Source organism: Euleptes europaea, chromosome 20 (genome assembly GCF_029931775.1).
Source record: "Euleptes europaea isolate rEulEur1 chromosome 20, rEulEur1.hap1, whole genome shotgun sequence".
NCBI lineage: Eukaryota > Metazoa > Chordata > Lepidosauria > Squamata > Sphaerodactylidae > Euleptes > Euleptes europaea.
Genome location: NC_079331.1, coordinates 7,266,308 through 7,288,797, shown reverse-complemented (window position 1 = coordinate 7,288,797; position 22,490 = coordinate 7,266,308). Strand labels below are relative to the sequence as shown.

Here is a 22,490-nt window from a genome sequence, read left to right as displayed (position 1 = left end):
GAGCTGGGCAGAGCGCGCATGCGCCCTGGAGGCCGCTCTGGGCTCTCCTCTTGGCCCCGCCCCTTCGCCCAACGGCCCCGCCTCGCGTTCCAAACGCGAGAGCGCGTGGAGAGGGGAGGAGGAGGGGCCGTTGTAGGAGGAGAGAGCGAGAGCGGGGCTGTAACCCGCATGCGCGCTCGGCCACGGCCTAATCGGGTTTTAGTCCGCATGCGCGCTCGGCCACGGCCTAATCGGGTTTTAGTCCGCATGCGCGCTCGGCCCTGGTGGGGCCATATGGTTACAGCTCGTTCGAAAATTATATCCCCACTTCCTGCTACGAACTTCCGGTGTACAATAATGAAGGGACATGGGGCCGTAGAGGTTCCAAGGGATAGAGCGACGCCGCTTTTCCTCTCATAAACTACGGAGGCTTTTCATTGTCGACGGAAATTCAGCCTGTGCTTCGCTCTAGGCTCAGTCTAATGCAATGTTGCCGGTTTTTTTTTTTTTTTACTTTTGATATGTTGCGCGCCGTGTTATTTTTCAAAATTTCTCTCGCGCTGTGTTTTTGAATCGAATGTGCCAAGCGGAATCCCAAGATTATGCGCGTGCGTAGTGGTATCGCGGCGGGGTTGTCGTAGGGCGCAGGCGCGTTCTGAAAACAGGCGGGGATGCGGCGCATGCGCGGGAAAGGTGGGCTGCCGAGGAAGAACAATAGAAAACTAGGCAACCAATCGTTGTTAGTTTTGCATTGACGTCACCTGCTGGTAATCATGAAGAAAGAGCCTGCCAGCTGTTTTTTCCAGAGCCCCAGTAGCTCGCCGTGATCGTATAGTGGTTAGTACTCTGCGTTGTGGCCGCAGCAACCTCGGTTCGAATCCGAGTCACGGCAGGAGTGGGCAAAAATTTTCTCAGTTTAGCTGACAATGAAACATTAATTTTTCATCTAGGCCCTGGGTTACAGATTAACTCAGAAAAGAATTATATGATAAAGCAAAGCCAGTGGCATCATTTTACCCAAAGTGCAAAAAATATGTATGTTTTCTGTACCCCAATTTAAAATCAAATCAAACCAGGTTGGGCTGGTATGCGCAGGAATTACTTTGTTCTGGACAGCAGCCTGCAGTGCAGACCCCATCACATAGATTATTGGATGCCCCAATTTAATTGTCTTACGGTGTGTGATCCGCCTGGAGTCCCACTGAGAAAAGCGAAATAATGTAATGTAACGAAATAATGATATTTTACATTTCAGCAATTAATAGTTTCTTACCAAAGGCCTGGGTGTTTGCCACAGGCCCCATGTGGAAAAAACATTTAAGAAAACAACACAGCCTGACTGAATTTATTGTTATTATTTTTATTTTATTATTATTGTCACCACCAGTGACCCTTACTCCATGGCCGGAAGATTGTTTCAAGTCTTCTCTATTTTCTGCCATTAATGTAGTGGCGTCGGCATATCTCAAATTGTTAATGTTCCTCTCCTCCAATGGGCAATGGGAGAAGCATGTGCATGTGCAATGGACGGTTTGGTACAATAGGCATACACATGTGCATTGGGGGCTATTGCCCGTTGGGAGAGGCGTGCACCCGTCCCGTTGCCCAACGGGAGAGCCATTCACACGTGCTTTGGAACATGGGCAGGATATTGCTGCTGCAGCCTTCTTGTTTGTGGGCTTCCTAGAGGCCCCTGGTTGGCCACTGTGTGAACCAACTGCTGGACTTGATGGGCCTGGGTCTGATCCAGCAGGGCCTTTCTTATGTTCTTATGTGGTGATGGCTGCCAACTTGGAAGGCTTTAAGTGGGGAATTGACGTTTTCATGGAGGAGTAGATCCATGGCTACTAGTCAAAATGGATACTGGACATGATGCATACCTCTTCTCTCCAGGATCAGAGGAGCAGGCCTATTGTATTGGGTGCTGTGGAACACAGGCAGGATAATGCTGCAGCTGTCTTGTTTGTGGGTTTCCTAGAGGCACCTGGTTGGCCACTGTGGGAACACACTGCTGGACTCAATAGGCCTGGGTCTGATCCAGCATGACCTTTCTTATGCTCTTAAAGCTTGAAGAGGGGAGTGGGCATGTTCATGGAGGAGAGGGTTATCCATGGCTACTAGTCAAAATGGATACTAGTCATGATGCACACCTATTCTCTCTAGTATCAGAGGAGCATGCCTATTATTTTGGGTGCGGTGCAACACAGGCAGGACGGTGCTGCTGCAGTCGTCTTGTTTGGGGGCTTCGTAGAGGCCCCTGGTTGGCCACTGTGTGAACAGACTGCTGAACTTGATGGGCCTTGGTCTAATCAGCATGGCCTTTCTTATGTTCTTAAAGCTTGAAGAGAGGAGTGGACATGCTCATGGAGGAGAGGGTTATCCATAGCTACTAGTCAAAGTGGATACTAGCCTTGATGTATACCTATTCTCTCTATTATTAGAGGAGAGTGCCTGTTATATTAGGTGCTATGGAACACAGGCAGGATAATGCTGCTGCGGTTATCTTGTTAGTGGCTTCCTAGAGGCCCCTGGTTGGCCCCTGTGTGAACAGACTGCTGGACTTGATGGGCCTGGGTCTGATCCAGCAAGGCCTTTCTTATGTTCTTATGGAGGATGGGGCTATCAATGGCTACTAGTCCAAATGGATATTAGACATGATGCATATCTATTCTCTTCTATATCAGAGGGGTATGCATATTATATTAGGTGCCTTGGAGCACAGGCAGGATGCTGCTGCAGTCATCTTTGGGGCTTCCTAGAGGCCCCTGGTTGGCCACTGTGCGAACAGACTGCTGGGCTTGATGGGCCCGGGTCTGATCCAGCAGGGCCCCTTTCTGACGTTCACATTTCTAAAGCAATCTACTTTCTCCCTATCCGCGGTCATCGTTGTCCGGCTTTCACACCCATGCATAGCAATGGGGAATACTATGGCGTGAATCAACTGGGATGAATGCACCCGTGCAATAGAGGAGAGGGGAGGGGAGGGGGGCTAGAATACACCAGTGCAATGGAGGGGTGGGGTGGCTAGAATACACCCGTGCAATGGAGGGGGTGGGTGGGGGCTAGAATACACCCGTGCAATGGAGGGGGGGCTAGAATACACCCGTGCAATGGAGGGGTGGGGTGGGGGCTAGAATACACCCGTGCAATGGAGGGGGGGTTGGATACACCCGTGCAATGGAGGGGTGGGGTGGGGGCTAGAATACACCCGTGCAATGGAGGGGGGGCTAGAATACACCCGTGCAATGGAGGGGGGGGCTAGAATACACCCGTGCAATGGAGGGGGGGGCTAGAATACACCCGTGCAATGGAGGGGGGGGCTAGAATACACCCGTGCAATGGAGGGGGGGGCTAGAATACACCCGTGCAATGGAGGGGGGGGCTAGAATACACCCGTGCAATGGAGGGGGGGGCTAGAATACACCCGTGCAATGGAGGGGGGGGCTAGAATACACCCGTGCAATGGAGGGGGGGCTAGAATACACCCGTGCAATGGAGGGGGGGGCTAGAATACACCCGTGCAATGGAGGGGGGGGCTAGAATACACCCGTGCAATGGAGGGGGGGGCTAGAATACACCCGTGCAATGGAGGGGGGGGCTAGAATACACCCGTGCAATGGAGGGGGGGGCTAGAATACACCCGTGCAATGGAGGGGGGGGCTAGAATACACCCGTGCAATGGAGGGGGGGGCTAGAATACACCCGTGCAATGGAGGGGGGGGCTAGAATACACCCGTGCAATGGAGGGGGGGGCTAGAATACACCCGTGCAATGGAGGGGGGGCTAGAATACACCCGTGCAATGGAGGGGGGGGCTAGAATACACCCGTGCAATGGAGGGGGGGGCTAGAATACACCCGTGCAATGGAGGGGGGGGCTAGAATACACCCGTGCAATGGAGGGGGGGGCTAGAATACACCCGTGCAATGGAGGGGGGCGTGCCCCCGTCCCGTTGCCCAAGGGGGAGAGCCGTCCACACGTGCGGCGGAGCGCTGGTGCCACCGAGGAGAACCGGGGTGTGTATGTGGGTGTGCGTGCCAGGAGGAGCAGGAGGGGGATCCGGAGGCGGGGGATCCGGGGCGATGGGCGGGCGCAGGGGCTGCGAGCCAGCCGGCCGGGCCCACCCACCTGCCCGTCCCGGCCGGAGGAGCGCCCATGGCGCGCTGGCTGCGCGAGCGCTTCCGCAGCGCCAAGCCGCCGCCGCCCCGGCCCGACTACGCGCCCGAGCAGCCCGACCTGCTGGCCGCCTACCGGCTGCAGCGCGAGCGGGACTTCGAGGACCCCTACGGCGGGGCGGGGCGAGGAGGAGGGGGCGGCAGCGGCCCCGCGCCCCCAGGACGCCCCTCGCCCCGCCGCCGACTCGTCCGCCTGGAAGCCGAGCCCCCGCAAGGAAAGGTCTGGCTGCTGGGGTCTCCCCCCACCCACCCACCCCCGGGTGCAATCCCCCCCTTCCCAGGGAAGGGACCGCCTCCTCTTCTAGGGGAAGGGGAGATCTACCTCCCCCCCCACCCCCCTAGTGACCCCCTACTCCATGCCCAGAAGATGGCCAAGGTGCCCTCCCTCTCATCATCTGCCTACGGTCACAGAATCAGCATTGCTGACAGATGGCCATCTAAAGCTCTTCTTAAAAACCTCCAGGGAAGGAGAGATCTGCGACGCTCAGCCCTATGGGACTACTCGGAAGTCAGCTCCCTTAGAATCATAGGGTCGGAAGGGACCACCAGGGTCATCCAGTCAGCCCCCTGCACAATGCAGGAAATTCACAACTACCTCCCCACCCACCCCCACACCCCTAGTGACCAGAAGATGCCCAAGATGCCCTCCCTCTCATCATCTGCCCAAGGTTTGTTTCCAATAGGGTTTGTTTCCAGGAAGGTGCGCTTATGTAGGGTACCATTTGCACATGGGAGGCTTTGCCTTGGACTTGCCACTCTCCAGATGCACGTTTCCCCCCATCCCAATTCTCAAATCTCTGCGGCCAGTTATGCCTGGGAGGTTTGGCCTTGAATTTGCTGCTCTCTAGATGCGCCTTTTCCCCATCCCAATTCTCCAAACTCAACAATAAGCACCCCCCATGCAGAGTTTGGAGAATTGGGATGGGGAAAAGGTGCATCTAGAGAGCAGCAAGTCCAAGGCAAAGCCTCCCGTGTGCAAATGGCCTGCATGGGGGCTGATTGTTGAGTCTGGAGAATTGGGATGGGGGAAATACGCATCTAGAGAGCGGCAAAGGTAAGGCCAAGCCTCCCATGCACAAATTGTTTCCCATATGGTTTGTTTCCAGGAAGGCGCGCTTATGGAGGGTAAATGCTTTTACTGGAGGCCGGGGAAAGCTGCCCTGCTAGGCACTGGGCCAGTTTACTTCCAACAGCAGCCGCCCCTACCTGAGCGTGCCCACCTGGTGGAATGGCCTGCTGGATAAGGCCAGGAAGGCTCCCAAAATCCTGTTGTTCTGCAGAAGGTATAAAACTGTGCTGTCTTGCATTTTTTCAGTAAAGGGAAACAGGGCCAAATTATAAATAAATGAATCCAGTTTAGATTACAAGAATTATAAATAAGTGAATAGGCCACAAATGTCATTTGTTAACATTGCCATCCTAAGTGTAGTCGACACCCTTCTAAGCCCATTGACTTTGCTGGGATCAGTGTCACTTTAGTTAGCACTACACCGTAAGGCTATTTATGCAGGGTCCGTTCTCCTCGCTCAATGCTGACTTTTTAAATCCAACCTTTAAAATGACTATTCACGGTCCCGATGCAAGAGGAGAAAGTCAAACACATTCTATCCCCCTGCCACTCGCCTGCTCCTTCGTTTGGATAGCCATTAGCAATGCTCATTTGCATAGCTAAGCCGAGGCTGGGATTCTGCATGGTTCCTTCAGTGAATGCTTCGATGCGGGGGCGGAAAAAGTACAAAAGGTCGTGTTAAAGGGGCTCTTAAGAAATGCAAAGCAGGCATGTGCCGGCTTCGCAGTGACGGCTGGAATGATGGTTCAGCATGAAGAAATAAAAAAAAAATATGCAGGGCACTTCAGCCTGGAACGGGTGGCTAATTACCAAGCATGAACGGCCTACTTGTTCCAGTGGCTCCCTGAATCCGGTCTCTTTGTCAGCGTGTGTACTTTGACCCCGGCATGCAGTTTGGCAGTCTGTTCTGAAGTGCTGCAGAGAGACGGGAAAGCTTGTCCCTGACCCAGAGTCGTCGTCCTCTAAGCGTTTGGGTGGTCTCCTTGCTTTCAGATGTTGGCCTTGGAGGATTACGCGGATCCATTTGATACCAAAGAAGAAGCCGGCGGGGAGCAGGAGAAGGGGAAGAATGAAGGCTACATGGAACCCTATGAAGCTCAGAAGTTGTTGGCCGGTAAAGTACCCATTTTCTGCTTTGATCCAGGAATCTGGAATAACTGCTGATCGGAAATTAACTCTTGGAAGTATGGGACAGAATCAGGCATGCAGCCTTTCTCTGTCCAGTAGTCATAGAATCATAGAGTTGGAAGGGACCACCAGGGTCATTAATCCAACCCCCTGCACAATGCAGGAAATTCACAACTACCTCCCCCCCAACACCCCCAGTGACCCATACTTCATGCCCAGAAGATGGTCAAGGTGCCCTCCCACTTATGATCTGCCTAAGGTCATAAAATCAACACTGCTGACAGATGGCCATCTAGCCTCTGCTTAAAAACCTCCAGGGAAGGTCTACTGTTAATGGAATGCATGTCGTAAATAAATGTTCTCTGATGTGGTTGTGTGTGTTCCCCATTTGATGCTTCAGTTGTAAGCTTACAGTCCCTAAGATGAGTTCCATGGACTTAGAAGGGTGTAACTCTGCTTGCCCTTACTTGGGTGTCCCAGGCTAGCCTGATCTCGTCAGATCTTGGAAGCTAAGCAGGGTTGGCCCTGGTTAGCACTTGGATGGGAGACCACCAAGGAAGCCCAGGGTTGCTATGCAGAGGCAGGCAATGGCAAACCACCTCTCAACATCTCTTGCCTTGAAAACCTTGCTTGGATGGGAGACCACCAAGGAAGTCCAGGGTCGCTATGCAGAGGCAGGCAATGGCGAACCACCTCTGAACGTCTCTTGCCTTGAAAACCCTGTGGGGTTGCCATAAGATGGCTGTGACTTGACAGCACTATCTGCCACCAAAAACTCTGCTTAGGATGGCACTGTTAGTCACTGTTAGGGCAGTATAGGATGGATGTCAACATCTTCTGGGCATGGAGTAGGGGTCACTGGGGGTGTGGGGGTGAGGTAGTTGTGGATTTCCTGCATTGTACAGGGGGTTGGACTAGATGACCCTAGTGGTGGGGCCGTGGCTCAGTGATAGAGCCTCCGCTTGGCATGCAGAAGGTCCCAGGTTCAATCCCCGGCATCTCTAGTTGAAAGGACCAGGCAAGTAGGTGATGTGAAAGACCCCTGCCTGAGACCCTGGAGAGCTGCTGCCGGTCTGAGTAGACAATACTGATTTTGATGGACCGAGGGTCTGATTCAGTATAAGGCAGCTTCATGTGTTCATGTGGTCCCTTCTATGATTCTGTGTGTAACTGCCCCGCAGTTCCCTTTGGCTGATGATGTGTGGGATATCAGCATAGCCAGAACTGGAGCTTTGTGCGACTTTATGATGTTTGCAGGAGTTAAATAAACTTATTCAAAGCCTGACAAATGGCTTTTTTCCTTCTGTGGCCCCAGAGGTTCAGAAGAGAGGTTCCGACGACGGGTCGGCTGTTGAAAAACCTCTGCATTTGTACGACATCCCGTATGAAGCGTGCAAGAGCGAGACGGAGGCAGAGAGCGAGCGCCCCCCGGACGTCCCGTTCCGCTACTCGTGGTTGCCAGAGGATGACGAGCGGCCGCCCGAGGAATATGACCAGCCCTGGGAGTGGAAAAAGGACCGGATCTCCAGAGTATTTGCGGGTAAGTCTGGCGCAGAGTGGTAAACTGCAGGACTGCAGTCCAAGCTCTGCTCACGACTGAGTTCGATGCCAACGGAAGTCGGTTTCAGGTAGCCGGCTCAAGGTTGACTCAGCCGTCCATCCTTCCAAGGTCGGTAAAATGAGTACCCAGCTTGCTGGGGGTAAAGGGAAGACGACTAGGGAAGGCACTGGCAAACCTCCCCGTAAACAAAATCTGCCTAGCAAACATAGTGATGTGATGTCACCCCATGGGGATCAGGAATGACCCGGTGCTTGCACAGGGGACTGCCTGTACCTGATCTATTTAAAATACATAGATGCCTCTTTTCTGCTGATCTACAGGACCTAAAGTGGCTTATGTCATTAAAAAAAAAACTCCACCTTAATCTAAAAAGTCTGCTCTTCCCATTAGTCACCCCGAACAGACATTGAGTCCTACGTATTCCTTCCAACTGACTGCAAATTAGCTTGTGGGCTTCTCTCACCAAGGATAAATCTGGCCTGTTCTCTCGGCCAGATGACAGGCGAAGAAGAGCCATCTGTGTATGGCGGCCTTGAGTCCACAGAGCTGTCATTCCCTCCTCAAAGCACGGCTGTGGAGGGAGCGGCCATGGCTCAGTGGTAGAGCATCTGTTTGGCATGCAGAAGGTCCCAGGTTCAATCCCCGGCATCTCCAGTTAAAGGGACTAGGCGAGTAGGTGATGTGAAAGACCCCTGCCTGAGACCCTGGAGAGCCACCGCCGGTCTGAGTAGACAATACTGACCTTGATGGACCAAGGATCTGGTTCAGTAGAAGGCAGCTTCATGTGTACAGATGTGCCGTCGGTTAGGCGAGACGTCAGGCCGCCTCCCTCCAGCGTTCTTTCTTTTCTCTCCTGACGGCTCGTCCAGTCGAGATCGAACGGATCAAGGAGCTGCCGTGGCCGCCCCCCGTCGGACAGCTCGACAGCATGGCTAACCACTCGGATGCAGAGGGACCCCCCGCCCTCCAGAGCGTCGGTGTCAGGTGCCTGCCTGAAGACAGCATGCCAAACCTCCAGGGCACCAGCAACGGCTTTCCAGACTCCCAGGCTCCGTCTGCTCCCGTGGATGTCGGCGGTGTGTAACTCCACAATTTGGGATGAGAAGTTGCCGCTGTTCAGATAGGCGTGGGGCTCTGCAATTGTTGTGGCTGTGCCACGAATGGAAAAATTCAGACCATTCCTTCTTTCAATTTAGAAAGTCAGAGGGAATGCTGCCAGTAACATTGGTGCAAACATGCTGGTAACAAAATATAGGAGAAAAGGCTTGCAGCAGAAGCATACAGAAAGGAAAAAACGTATTCTTATGTCCCTATTCTGAATTATAAAAATACTAACAGCCGTTGGCATAACATAATCCTTTCACATACGTTGCCTCAAACTCTTTTGTTCCAGCTGAAATGCAGGGTTCTCCCCCTTGCTCTCTCGTGATAAGCTGGTATTCTGTGGCCCTGCCTGCTCCATTTTCTAGTCATCATAAAGCAAGGTACATGTTCCTTGCCTTTCTTCCCCAATCTGTCATCCTGTTTGACAAGGCACTGTTATCCTGCATGAACCTAACTTGCCCCCACACCGCCATCGCTTGCCCCCACATCCGCCATCGCTTGCCCCCCCACATCCGCCATCGCTTGCCCCCCCACATCCGCCATCGCTTTCCCCCCCACATCCGCCATCGCTTGCCCCCCCACACCCGCCATCGCTTGCCCCCACATCTGCCATCGCTTGCCCCTACATCCGCCATCGCTTGCTCTTCCATTAATACATGGCTGTTATGTTTCTACCCCAAGGCAAGGGGACAGTGAAGAGCCAGCCACCCTCTGGCGCAGAGAAGAGGAACAGTTTGTGTTGGCTGAGTGTGGAACCTGGGTTGACGTTTGGCGAACGGGTCAACCCCTCTTTGCCACTGGAGAACCAGGCGTGAGTAGCTTGGGGTTGGGAGTCTGGTTTGCCAGTCATATTGCCCGCTGGGCAGAGTTGCCATCTCCGTTGCAAAACAAGTCACGTGGTCCTTAGGAAACCCTCAATGCATCCACCCTTGACGCTGTTCGCCGCCTGATCTGAACCACCAGAATATGTTCCCCAAAGTCTGCATTCGGTATGACCTCTTCTTTTAGTAGGGAAATGAGCCCCGCCTCCACAGCTACAGAAGGAGGCAAAGCCAAGCACAGAATTTCAGGGAATTAGATCATGCATAACTCTAATAGTAATCGCTCAATGTTTCAGGCAGAACCTCTCTTTAACAGGACGCCTTTTAAAATTAACACGGCCAAAGCAACTTCTTAAAAAAAATCTGCACAGCCAATCAGAAGGTGTGCTGGGTAAAAGCCTCACCTCGCCCCACCCACTTTCCAAAAACATTTGACGGGCTCCAGGTAAGGTATCAGCAGGCGCCATTTTGGGACTCCCCGCCATAAAGGGTAGTAACCTGCTTTTTTGACGGAAAGTCACACTATGTGGTGGCGTTATCCTCCATGGTGGGAACTTGTCAATATGTCAAAGGTGGCACCCAGTCCAGTCAGAAGTCCTTGAAGGGGAGGGGCCGTGGCTCAGTGGTAGAGCATCTGCTCGGCATGCAGAAGGTCCCAGTTTCAATCCCTGGCATCTCAAGTTAAAGGGACTAGACGGGTAGGTGGTGGGCAAGACCCCTGCCTGAGAGACCCTGGAGAGCCACTGCCGGTTTGAGCAGACAACACTGAATTCGATGGACCAAGGGTCTGATTCAGTATAAGGCAGCTTCATAGGGATAGGCCATGGCTCAGTGGTAGAGCATCTGCTCAGCATGCAGAAGGACCCAGGTTCAATCCCCGGCATCTCCAGTTAAAGGGACAAGGCAAGGAGGTGATGTGAAAGACCCCTGCCTGAGGCCCTGGAGGGCTGTTGCTGGTCTGAGTAGACGGTACTGACTTTGATGGTCCAAGGGTCTGACTCAGTATAAGGCAGCTTCATGTGTTCAAGGGGACCCACGGGAACACCTCAGGACATTGATGGTCAGGTGTAGAGCCCCTAAGCCTGAGCCGCACAGGGGTCTGGCTCTTTATTTATTTGTTTCTTTTCTCATTTCTTTCTTCTTCTTTTTGGTATTGAATTTTTATCCCACTTCTCCAGCCGAAGGCTCCTGAAGCAGCCTCGCAGAGGCCTGACTGAACGCTTGCTTCCCTCCTCAACAGGTGGTACCACGGGACCCTGAGCCGGGTGGATGCGGAGGGGTTGCTGCGGCTGTGCCGCGAAGCCAGCTACCTGGTGCGGGACAGCGAGAGCATCCACAACGCCTTCTCCCTCTCCCTCAAGTGAGTGAGGGGCCCGCTGGTGGCGGGCTGGTCTCAGCCTGTGGTGAACGCCCAGGGGGGTATCATGGGGATTAGAGAGCCAGCGTGGTGTAGTGGTTAAGAGTGGTGGTTTGGAGCAGTGGAGTCTGATCTGGAAAACCGGGTTTGATTCCCCTCTCCTCCACACGAGCGGCGGAGGCTAATCTGGTGAACTGGATTGGTTTCCCCACTCCTACACATGAAACCAGCTGGGTGACCTTGGACAAGTCACATTCTCTCAGCCCCACCCACCTCACAGGGTGTCTGTTGTGGGGAGGGGAAGGGAATTGTAAGCCAGCTTGATTGTCCCTTAAGTGGTAGAGCCTCTGCTTGGCATGCAGAAGGTCCCAGGTTCAATTCCCGGCATCTCCAGTTGAAAGGACCAGGCAAGTAGGTGATGTGAAAGACTTCTGCCTGAGACCCTGGAGAGCCGCTGGCGGTCTGAGGACACAATACTGACTCTGATGGACCAAAGGTCTGATTCAGTAGAAGGCAGCTTTATGTGTTCATGACCCCTGCTCTAGAGTAGCATAATTTAGCCTCTCAGGAGACGGTTTCACTGCAAACTGTGCTCTGTAACTTGAGAGATGGATGTAAAGTTTGAACACATGAAGCTGCCTTCTACTGAACCAGACCCTTGGTCCATCAAAGTCAGTATTGTCAGACTGGCAGCGGCTCTCCAGGGTCTCAAACGGAGGTCTTTCACATCGCCTACTTGCCTGGTCCCTTTAAGTGGAGATGCCGGGGATTCAACCTGGGACCTTCTGCATGCCAAGCCGATGCTCTGCCACTGAGACACAGCCCCTACCCAGGGGAGGGAACTCAGAAAGGAGCAGCTTGCTGAACTGACCTGTCCCTTGACTTAGGAGCAGCCAGGGCTTCCTGCACATGAAACTCTTGCCGACAGAAGATAACAAGTTCGTCCTGGGCCAGCACAGCCTGCCCTTTGACAATGTCCCCGAGATCATCCACCACTACGCCAGCCACAAGCTGCCCATCCAGGGGGCAGAGCACATGATCTTGCTCTACCCGGTCATCACGCGCTCTTCCAGTTGTCTTGCAGCAGAGCAGTGACCCAGGGAGATGGAACGGATGCACCTTCTGGGCCGTCGGGCAGCCTTTGAGCGCCGGGCGAGAATGGGACATTTGGGGGCCTCCGGACTGTGTTTGGGTTGCAGGAACTCGAAGGCGCCAGCGGCCAAAACAGAGCTGGGCCTAAAATGCCTGGCCCGTCTGTCCTTAGCTGGGGTTTTTTGGGAGGAGCTGTTCTTTGCATGTTGTACCCCATTCGGGGAGCCGGTTAACGCTGTGGCATGTTCAGGGCAAAGGTCCCCATGAGGTAGGAGGGGGTTCCAGAGCCGTATGGCGTCTTGGAAGGGCCGTGGAGTACAACCCTTTTCAAAATTCTCAGTCGTATCAGGTATTCATTCTGGGCTGGTTCACACATGCGTGTCAGGGGTTGGCTGCATCAACGGTGGATGACTCGCATGTATGAATGAGGCCTGGCGGAGTGACCTAGAAGACCATTGAAAGCCACGCCGACACAAGGCTTCCCAACGGAGATAGCTTACATAAATGGCTGTAAGGCATCGATCCGCGGGAGGACCATGTGATCCGCGGGATGACCATGTTTGAGCAGACCTGTACTTGGCCTTCTCTCTGTTGCATGACTGTTGCTGGGAATCCTCCGGCTATGTTTACTATTTCCTCTTCGCTCTCGGTTTCCTGTTTGCTGCAACTCCTGACCTGGCTGGCAGGTCTCGGAAGTCTCCTGTAAGCATTTCCAACCATCCAGAGGATATCCATCCGGCATGAAGTCCGGCTGGGTTTTGCGCAGGTGGTTGGATTGACTCGGCTGCCGCGCCAACAGCCTCGGTTCTTTCCTTGGCCGAGGGAACGAAGTTAGCTGGGATGCGTCTCATGACTTTATTGCACGTGGCAGTACCAGGCAGATTCCCCCCGGTGCACACGTTCTTGACTCAACTGCCTTCTGATGCCTGGGAAACTTCAGAGAGGGACCCACGGAAGATCCCGCCAGCTCACCCTCCAGACAGTGATTCACTGGGGACTTTAAAAGATTAGGATTTCGGAAGCCAACAGAATGACGATCAAAAAGGAGTGTTTTGCATGTATCTGTACCCCCCTTATTATGGATTTACCTACGATGCATTGTGAAGCCCTTCCTGGGTGCTAGTCAGCTGGTCTTTTTTGTGTCTGACTTTTTCCAAGAAATAATAATAAAAAAATTATATGTAATACTTGGGTCCGCTATTCGTCGCCACCATCAGTAAAAAAAACAACCCCAACTATGATTGTAGTGCAAAGTGCGTCTTTGCGCAAAGCTTTTCTCTCTTTTTGAAGCAGGCTTGACTTGTGTTGGGAACGGGGGAAGACTGAAGCCCCCCAATGCAGTCTGGATTAAGGATTGGGGAGGGGGCGTGGCTCGGTGGTAGAGCATCTGCTCGACATGCAGAAGGTCCCCGGTTCAATCCCTGCCCTCTCCAGCTAAAAGGAGCAGGGGGTGTGAAAGACCGCTGCCTGAGACCCCGGAGAGCCTCTGCCATTCTGAGTCGGCAGTGTTGACCTTGATGGACTGATGGTCTGGTTCTGTATAAGGCAGCTTTGTGTGTGTGTGTGTGTGTGTGTTCAAAACCATGCCTCTGCACATCTGAATTTTTTTTTTTAAATGCGGGCAGCTTTGGACACAAAACTTCCAGCATCTTGTCTAGTTTGTCCTTGAGTGGTAAGTACTAAACAGGGCCGGCCTTACCACTGAGTAGGGCGAGGCTGTCCATTCTAAACAGCAGACTTTGGGGTCCCAGTTAAGAGCAACGACTGGACCACATTTTAGCTTATTATATTTTTACCGACACTGGATCCTATTCCAGATTGCCTCGGTTATCAAAATACCATAGCCCTGCTCAGTAGAATATATACCCGGCCCCCGTGACAAGCCCTCCTTCCATGGGGAGGGGCTGTGGCTCAGTGGCAGAGCATCTGCTTGGCCTGCAGAAGGTCCCAGGTTCAATCCCCGGCATCTCTAGTTCAAGGGACTAGGCAGGTAGATGATGTGAAAGACCCCTGCCTGAGACCCTGGGGAGCCGCTGCCGGTCTGAGTAGACAATACTGACTTTGATGGACCAAGGGTCTGATTCAGTAGAAGGCAGCTTCGTGTGTTCATGAGTTCATTTTGCCAGGACGCAGCTTCTCAACAGTTCAGGAAAGTGTTTCTTGGAACCAAAGTCCTGCCAGGGGAGGCTGTTCCTGGGGAGGAGCCTCCTGTTAATGCATCCCATCTTCCAGGCAGCCAGCCAGTCGCTGTCACGACGTGGCAGCTCACCCGCTGGTATGTGGGGGTTGGAGAGAAGTCTTGTGAGTGTTTGGAAGCCTGTCACCGCCTGGTACAATAAAAAAGGGAACATTTTGAAAATTAAAATTTGTGTGTGTGAATGTGTGGATTGGCAGCACGAACTCGTTCTCCTTACTCGGCGAAGGCAAGACCCCGAGCGTTGAATTGTGTGGGGATCTTCTGGGCTCCCAGAGATTCCTGCCACGTGCCTCTGTTATGACCCGGGCGGGTCAGGAAGGGGAGATTCCTCCCCTGGTATGAGCGGCATCGACAGAAAGTGGATGGATGGAGTGTAAAGACATCCAGGTATAAATTCATTGGGTGTAATAATACCAGGCTGAGATAAGCTGGACAGGATGCAGCGATCTGTAATGGGATCGCTGTAGGGTTTTCAATGCAAGAGACGTTTACCGGTGGTTTGCCATCTCTTGCCTCTGTGTGGCAACCCTGGGACTTCCTTGGTCTCCCATCCAAATGCTATCCAGGGCTGACCCTGTGTAGCTTCTGAGATCTGACGAAATCAGGCTAGCTTGGGCCATACAGGTCAGGGCCCCCCTTCCTATTGGGTAAGTAAAGAGAGGGGCAGTAGACCCCCCCCCCAACAATATGCATGCTTTTGAGTCCTACAGGTGTTCTGGAAGGTAGTCCTAGTGATGAGGGAGGAAGCAGAAAGGACAGTGGTTTGGAGGACCGAGAGATATTGGCGGGAGGGGCTGTGGCTCAGTGGCAGAGCATCCATGGAAGGAGGGCTTGTCATGGGGGCCTATTATATTAGGTGCTGGGAAACACAGGCAGGATGGTGCTACTGCGGTTGTCTTGTTTGTGGGCTTCCTAGAGGCCCCTGGTTGGCCACTGTGTGAACAGACTGCTGGTCTTGATGGGCCTTGGTCTGATCCAGTAGGGCTTTCCTTATGTTCTTATGAGCATGTCTATGATATGAGGTGCTGTGGAACACAGGCAGGATAATGGTGCCGCAGTCGTCTTGCTTGTGGGCTACCTAGAGGCACCTGGTTGGCCGCTGTGTGAACACACCCATGAACACCCATGAAGCTGCCTTATACTGAATCAGACCCTTGGTCCATCGAAGTCAGTATTGGCCCTTTATGCACGGGAGGTTTTGCCTTGGCTTCTCCACTTTCAAGATGTGCATTTTCCCCATCCAAATTCTCAAAACTCAAAAATAAGCCCCCGTGCAGAGGTTTGAGAAATCTGATGGAGAAAATGTGCATCTAGAGAGCGGCAGATCCAAGGCAAAACCTCCCATGCATAAATGGCCATTGTGTGCTCAGACCGGCGGCAGCGGCTCTCCAGGGTCTCAGGCAGGGGTCTTTCCCATCACCTACCTGCCTAGTCCCTTCAACTGGAGATGCCAGGGATTGAACCTGGGACCTTCTGCACGCCAAGCAGAGGCTCTACCACTGAGCCGCTGCTGGACTTGATGGACCTTGGTCTGATCCAGCATAGGTGGCCTTACGTCCCCTAGGCTTAGGGTTGCCAGGTCCCTCTTTGCTATTGGCGGGAGACTTGTGGGGCGGAGCCTGGGGAGGGCAGGGTTTGGGTAGGGACTTAAATGCCATAGAGTCCAATGGCCAAAGCGGCCATTTTCTCCAGGGGAACTGATCTCTATCGGTTGGAGATCAGTTGTAATAGCAGGAAATCTTCTGCTATTACCTGGAGGTTAAACTAAAATTCACACAGAAAACAAATATTCCAAGCAATTTCAATGTAATTCCAATATTACCATCATAATGCAAAAGTCATGTATATGATAATTCTAACAGTATTTTTCTGACTTCTGATGAATATATTGTTGCTAAAGAAGAAGAAACAATGTTGTTAGAATTATTATATACATGGTGATGTTTACTTACCTATATTTAAAACCAGGATTATACACTTACCTGTTTGTATGCACCTACTTGTGAACAATACATGTGACTTTGTAATTTATGACCTGTGCTTGGATATGACTTTTGCATTACGACGGTAACACTGGAATTATATTGAAGTTGCTTAGAATATTTGTTTTCTGTGTGAATTTTGGTTTCACTGCTGTCTACACAGAAGTGCCTATCTTTATATTATTATTATTATTATTATTATTATTATTATTATTATTATTATTATTATTATTATTATTATTACCTGGAGGTTGGCAATCCAACCCAGGCTCCACCCCCACCTCTCCAGGAATTTCCTCACCCAGAGCTGGAAACCTGACGAGGACCTCTGTCTAGCCGGCAAGCTTGCACAGTTGGGTTGCCAAAATGCTTTTTACCTGGAGGTTGGCAATCCAACCCAGGCTCCACCCCCACCTCTCCAGGAACTTCCTCACCCAGAGCTGGCAACCTGACGAGGGCCTCTGTCTAGCCGGACAGCTTGCACAGTTGGGTTGCCAAAATGCTTTTTACCTGGAGGTTGGCAATCCAACCCAGGCTCCCCTCCCACCTCTCCAGGAACTTCCTCACCCGGAGCTGGAAACCTGGCGAGGACCTCTGTCTAGCCGGCAAGCTTGCACAGCTGGGTTGCCAAAATGCTTTTTACCTGGAGGTTGGCAATCCAACCCAGGCTCCCCCCCCCCACCTCTCCAGGAACTTCCTCACCCAGAGCTGGAAACCTGACGAGGACCTCTGTCTAGCTGGCAAGCTTGCACAGTTGGGTTGCTAAAATGCTTTTTACCTGGAGGTTGGCAATCCAACCCAGGCTCCCCTCCCACCTCTCCAGGAACTTCCTCACCCGGAGCTGGAAACCTGGCGAGGACCTCTGTCTAGCCGGCAAGCTTGCACAGCTGGGTTGCCAAAATGCTTTTTACCTGTAGGTTGGCAATCCAACCCAGGCTCCCCCCCCCCCCACCTCTCCAGGAACTTCCTCACCCAGAGCTGGCAACCTGACGAGGGCCTCTGTCTAGCCGGACAGCTTGCACAGTTGGGTTGCCAAAATGCTTTTTACCTGGAGGTTGGCAATCCAACCCAGGCTCCCCCACCCCCACCTCTCCAGGAACTTCCTCACCCGGAGCTGGAAACCTGGCGAGGACCTCTGTCTAGCCGGCAAACTTGCACAGCTGGGTTGCCAAAATGCTTTTTACCTGGAGGTTGGCAATCCAACCCAGGCTCCCCCCCCCCACCTCTCCAGGAACTTCCTCACCCAGAGCTGGCAACCTGACGAGGGCCTCTGTCTAGCCGGACAGCTTGCACAGTTGGGTTGCCAAAATGCTTTTTACCTGGAGGTTGGCAATCCAACCCAGGCTCCCCCACCCCCACCTCTCCAGGAACTTCCTCACCCGGAGCTGGAAACCTGGCGAGGACCTCTGTCTAGCCGGCAAACTTGCACAGCTGGGTTGCCAAAATGCTTTTTACCTGGAGGTTGGCAATCCAACCCAGGCTCCCCCCCCCACCTCTCCAGGAACTTCCTCACCCAGAGCTGGCAACCTGACGAGGGCCTCTGTCTAGCCGGACAGCTTGCACAGTTGGGTTGCCAAAATGCCTTTTACCTGGAGGTTGGCAATCCAACCCAGGCTCCACCCCCACCTCTCCAGGAACTTCCTCACCCAGAGCTGGAAACCTGACCAGGGCCTCTGTCTAGCCGGCAAGCTTGCCCAGCTGGGTTGCCCAAATGCTTTTTACCTGGAGGTTGGCAATCCAACCCAGGCTCCACCCCCACCTCTCCAGGAACTTCCTCACCCAGAGCTGGCAACCTGACGAGGGCCTCTGTCTAGCCGGCAAGCTTGCACAGTTGGGTTGCCAAAATGCTTTTTACCTGGAGGTTGGCAATCCAATCCAGGCTCCACCCCCACCTCTCCAGGAACTTCCTCACCCAGAGCTGGCAACCTGACGAGGGCCTCTGTCTAGCCGGCAAGTTTGCACAGTTGGGGTGCCAAAATGCCTTTTACCTGGAGGTTGGCAATCCAACCCAGGCTCCCCCCCCCCACCTCCCCAGGAACTTCCTCACCCAGAGCTGGCAACCTGACGAGGGCCTCTGTCTAGCCGGCAAGCTTGCACAGTTGGGGTGCCAAAATGCCTTTTGGCAATCCAACCCAGGCTCCCCCCACACCTCCCCAGGAACTTCCTCACCCAGAGCTGGCAACCTGACGAGGGCCTCTGTCTAGCCGGCAAGCTTGCACAGTTGGGTTGCCAAAATGCCTTTTACCTGGAGGTTGGCAATCCAACCCAGGCTCCCCCCCACACACCTCTCCAGGAACTTCCTCACCCAGAGCTGGCAACCTGACGAGGGCCTCTGTCTAGCCGGCAAGCTTGCACAGTTGGGGTGCCAAAATGCCTTTTGGCAATCCAACCCAGGCTCCCCCCACACCTCCCCAGGAACTTCCTCACCCAGAGCTGGCAACCTGACGAGGGCCTCTGTCTAGCCGGCAAGCTTGCCCAGCTGGGTTGCCCAAATGCTTTTTACCTGGAGGTTGGCAATCCAACCCAGGCTCCCCCCCCCCACCTCCCCAGGAACTTCCTCACCCAGAGCTGGCAACCTGACGAGGGCCTCTGTCTAGCCGGCAAGCTTACACAGTTGGGTTGCCAAAATGCTTTTTTGGGGTGTGTGTGTGGGGGGTGCCAACCACAAAAAGCGACAGGCGGCGTTGGCTGGGATTGTGTGCATGGTTGTTTTTTGGGGGGGGGGCAGGTCGACGCGGGGGCGCGCCTCCCTTTGGGCGCGCGCCTGCCTGCCTGCCTGCCTGCCTGCCTGCCTCCCCCTCCTCTGCAAGGCCGCCCCTCTGGCTCGCCGTGCAGGCAGCGGCCGGGAGTCACATGATGCCCGCCCGCCCGGCGCCGCACTGAGCATGGGCGAGGAGCGCATCTGGGCCGCCGCGCTGCCTCCTGAGCCTCTTTTGTCCGCCTCCCGCCGCCCCGGCTGCCCCCTTGGCCCGGACCCGCCCGGGCCAGCCAACACCCCCCCGACGCCCCTCCTGCGCGCCGCCCGGGCAGGGCCTTCCCCAGCGGCGGAGGCGAGTGCCGTGAGTCCGGATCGGGGCCGGGTGGGCGGTGATGGGGAGGCGGGCTGCGCTGCGCCAGGTGCGCTCCTGGTACCCAAGGAGGAGGCGAGGCGGCCGCGCCAGCCTCCAGCTGCAGATCTCCTGCTGCTTGCCGCTGATCTGCAGCCTGATGGGGGTGGGCTCCCCGGGAGAAAAAGGGCCCCTGGGGCCATTGGACTCTATGGCGCGGCAGCCCCTCCCCTCCCCAATCCCCGCCCGCACAAAAAGGGTGACCCTCTCAAAGCCTAGTTGGCTTGAAAGCAAGGCTCACTGGATTTAGCGCATCTTGCTCCCAAGAAAGCAGGCGGAGGACTGGGGCCTTCCTTTTTGGGTGGTGTTTCCTGGTTTATATGCTGGGCTTGATTAGGGTCGCCAACCTCCAGGTACTAGCCGGAGATCTCCTGCTATTACAACCAATCTCCAGCTGATAGAGATCGGTTCACCCGGAAAAAACGGCCACTTTGGCCATTGGACTCTATGGCGTGGTAGTCCCTCCCCTCCCCAAACCCTGCCCTCCCCAAACCCTGCCCCCAAAATCTCCCGCCAGTGGCGAAGAGGGGCCTGGCAATGCTACCTTCTTCCCCAGGTTACCAAGTAGCAAATGGCAGCGTTGGAGTAGGGTTGCCAACCTCCAGGTGGTAGCCGGAGATCTCCCGCTATGGGAGTCGGAGATCAGCTCACCTGTAGAAGGTGGCCTCTTTGGAAGGGGGACTCTATGGCATTCTGCCCCATCGGAGTCCCTCCCTTCCCCAAATCCCGCCCCCAAAATCTCCAGGTATTTCCCAACCTGGAGCTGGCAACCTTACTCTGGAGGGTAGACGCGATGGCATTGTACCCCGCTGAGGTCGCTCCCTTCCCTAGGGTTGCCAATCTCCAGGTACTAGCTGGAGATCTCCTGCTGTTTACAAACTGTCTCCAGCCCATAGAGATCAGCTCACCTGGAGAAAATGGCCGCTGTGGCCATTGGACTCTATGGCATTGAAGTCCCTCCCCAAACCCCAGCATCCTCAGGCTCTGCCCCCAAAACCTCCCACAGGTGGTGAAGATGGACCTGGCAACCCTAGGCTCTGGGTTGGGAAATACCTGGAGATTTGGGGGGGGGGTGGAGCCTGTGCAGGGCATAGTTTGGGGAGGGGAGGGATGTTGGCGGGGTATAATGCCACAGAGTCCACTGGGCACGGTTGCCATTTTCTCCAAGGGATCTCTGATGTCTGGAGATCAGTTGCAATATTGGGAGATCTCCAGGCCCCACCTGGAGGATGGCAACCCTGTTGCTAAGAGAAAAGCACCGGTTGAGGAGGAGAACCGGCTTGGTTAAGGGGTCTCCAAGAGATGGTGTTTGTAGGCACTTTGAACCAGCCCGCCTGGGTTTTTCGGGGTCGTTTGCCCCCCCCCGTTGCGTTATATTTGTTAGGGACCCCCCTGGGTATTTGAATTTGAGCCTGGGGAGGGCCAGGGATGCCCCTGAGGTTTGCCATGGGCCAAATGGGGAAAAGAGGCTTCACTGGATGCCAACAGGTGGGTGCTGCTGTCCCGCGCCCCCTTCCTGGACTGTGTCTCAAGCACAAGACTCAAATCCCTCTGAGGGGTGATAGAGCATCTTTACAAACTCGAGGGGGCCGTTGCGCTATGTGAAATGTGGGAAAAGATTGTTCTTTCGGGGCTGCAAGGGTCACTCCGGTTTTTCTTCTCAATTCTGTCCTGTGTTTTCTTGCTCTCTGGCTAGGAGCTCCTCGAGAGCAAAGCTTCTTAAAAATCTGCATCGTGACCCCATATGGGGTCACGTAACTGAATGTGGGCGTCACGGCAAATTTGATTTATCATCAATAAATGTTTGATTGACCTATTTTATAGACCTGTGTAGCCAGGGTCGCGTAAAAATTTCTCGTGCAAAAGGATTCACCAGCGAGTGTGTGTACATGAACACATGACGCTGCCTTATACTGAATCAGGCTGTTGTTTTGTCTACTGTTGGTTTTGTCTACTCTGACTGGCAGCAGCTCTCCAGGGTCTCAGGCAGAGAGATGTATTTCACATCACCTACTGGTGGTGGTGGAAAGTGCTATCAAGTTGCGGTAGACTTATGGCAACCCTGTCCGGCTTTCAAGGCAGGAGATGTTCAGAGGTGGTTTTCCATTGCCTTCCTCTGTGGAGTGACTCTGGGCCTTTTTTATTTGTGTATTTTTATGGTCGTTTGTGATCCATCAGAACCATAGCTTTTGGGTGTTTGGAAACTGAAGACTGTATGAACCAAGGAGTATTCAAAGGGTGACTGGGCCGCATGAAGTATGGCCCCCAGGATGTAGCCAGGGTGCAGCGCCTGTATGCCAGGGTTCAGCACCTGAATGCCAGGGTGCAGCACCTGAATGCCAGGGTGCAGCATCCATATGCCAGGGTGCAGTACCCTTATGCCAGGGTGCATCCTAGTTGGGATGCTGCTGCACAGAGGATGAGGAGGTGGACCTTCTTCAGATGGATCTGTGGCTGCCAAGATGGGCTTTGTCTAAGACTTACTGTTGTACTGTCTTCCTGTGATTTCATTGGCCCCATGGAGTTGACACTACGGAGCTGTGAACTGGGGTGGGGAAGAGAGATGAGTGGGGTTTTCAAAAGGGCAGAACTGCAATTCTTGCCATTGTTACGCTAGCAGGCATCTGACGTCACTGGGAAACTTCTCTGGACCCAGTCTCTCCTCTCTGGAGGAAGAATGAAGTCTTAAAGAGCTGATCCCTTGACCTCTCTTGGTGTGTGTAAATGCTCTCACCACCTTCTGTTGCTCAGCTCAGCAGGCTTTTCTCTCTGTGTGAACCGAGAGCTGGTCCATATGTAGCTATGCATCAATAACGTAGCCTTGATCATTCAGTTTCCCCTTGGTCCTGGTAAGGCTGAGAGTTTTCCTTCTTTCCCTGCTTCCTGTTTACCTTGGGGGGGTATAATGTGATACGGTCC

At 53.8% G+C, this 22,490-nt stretch overlaps 1 protein-coding gene and 1 non-coding gene across 2 annotated transcripts; both read left to right on the top strand.

The window, feature by feature from the left end:
• The first annotated feature begins 799 nt into the window (after nucleotides 1-799).
• Nucleotides 800-871, top strand: TRNAH-GUG (transfer RNA histidin (anticodon GUG)). The gene has a single exon. It is a non-coding gene; the product is annotated as a tRNA-His (tRNA).
• A 3,262-nt stretch (nucleotides 872-4,133) lies between these two features.
• Nucleotides 4,134-12,288, top strand: SHF (Src homology 2 domain containing F). Its single transcript, XM_056866061.1, has 7 exons — nucleotides 4,134-4,373; nucleotides 6,216-6,336; nucleotides 7,666-7,890; nucleotides 8,781-8,987; nucleotides 9,697-9,826; nucleotides 11,077-11,196; nucleotides 12,081-12,288. Exons 1-7 carry the CDS (start codon nucleotides 4,134-4,136, stop codon nucleotides 12,286-12,288), a joined length of 1,251 nt encoding a protein of 416 aa, XP_056722039.1.
• Nucleotides 12,289-22,490: the final 10,202 nt, after the last annotated feature.

Bases quoted from the DNA above. Each gene is read 5' to 3' on its own strand.
- SHF (XM_056866061.1), top strand. From the start codon at position 4,134: ATGGCGCGCTGGCTGCGCGAGCGCTTCCGCAGCGCCAAGCCGCCGCCG. The intron at 4,374-6,215 runs GTCTGGCTGCTG...CCTTGCTTTCAG, and splicing joins CCGAGCCCCCGCAAGGAAAG to ATGTTGGCCTTGGAGGATTA. The intron at 11,197-12,080 runs GTGAGTGAGGGG...CCCTTGACTTAG, and splicing joins GCCTTCTCCCTCTCCCTCAA to GAGCAGCCAGGGCTTCCTGC.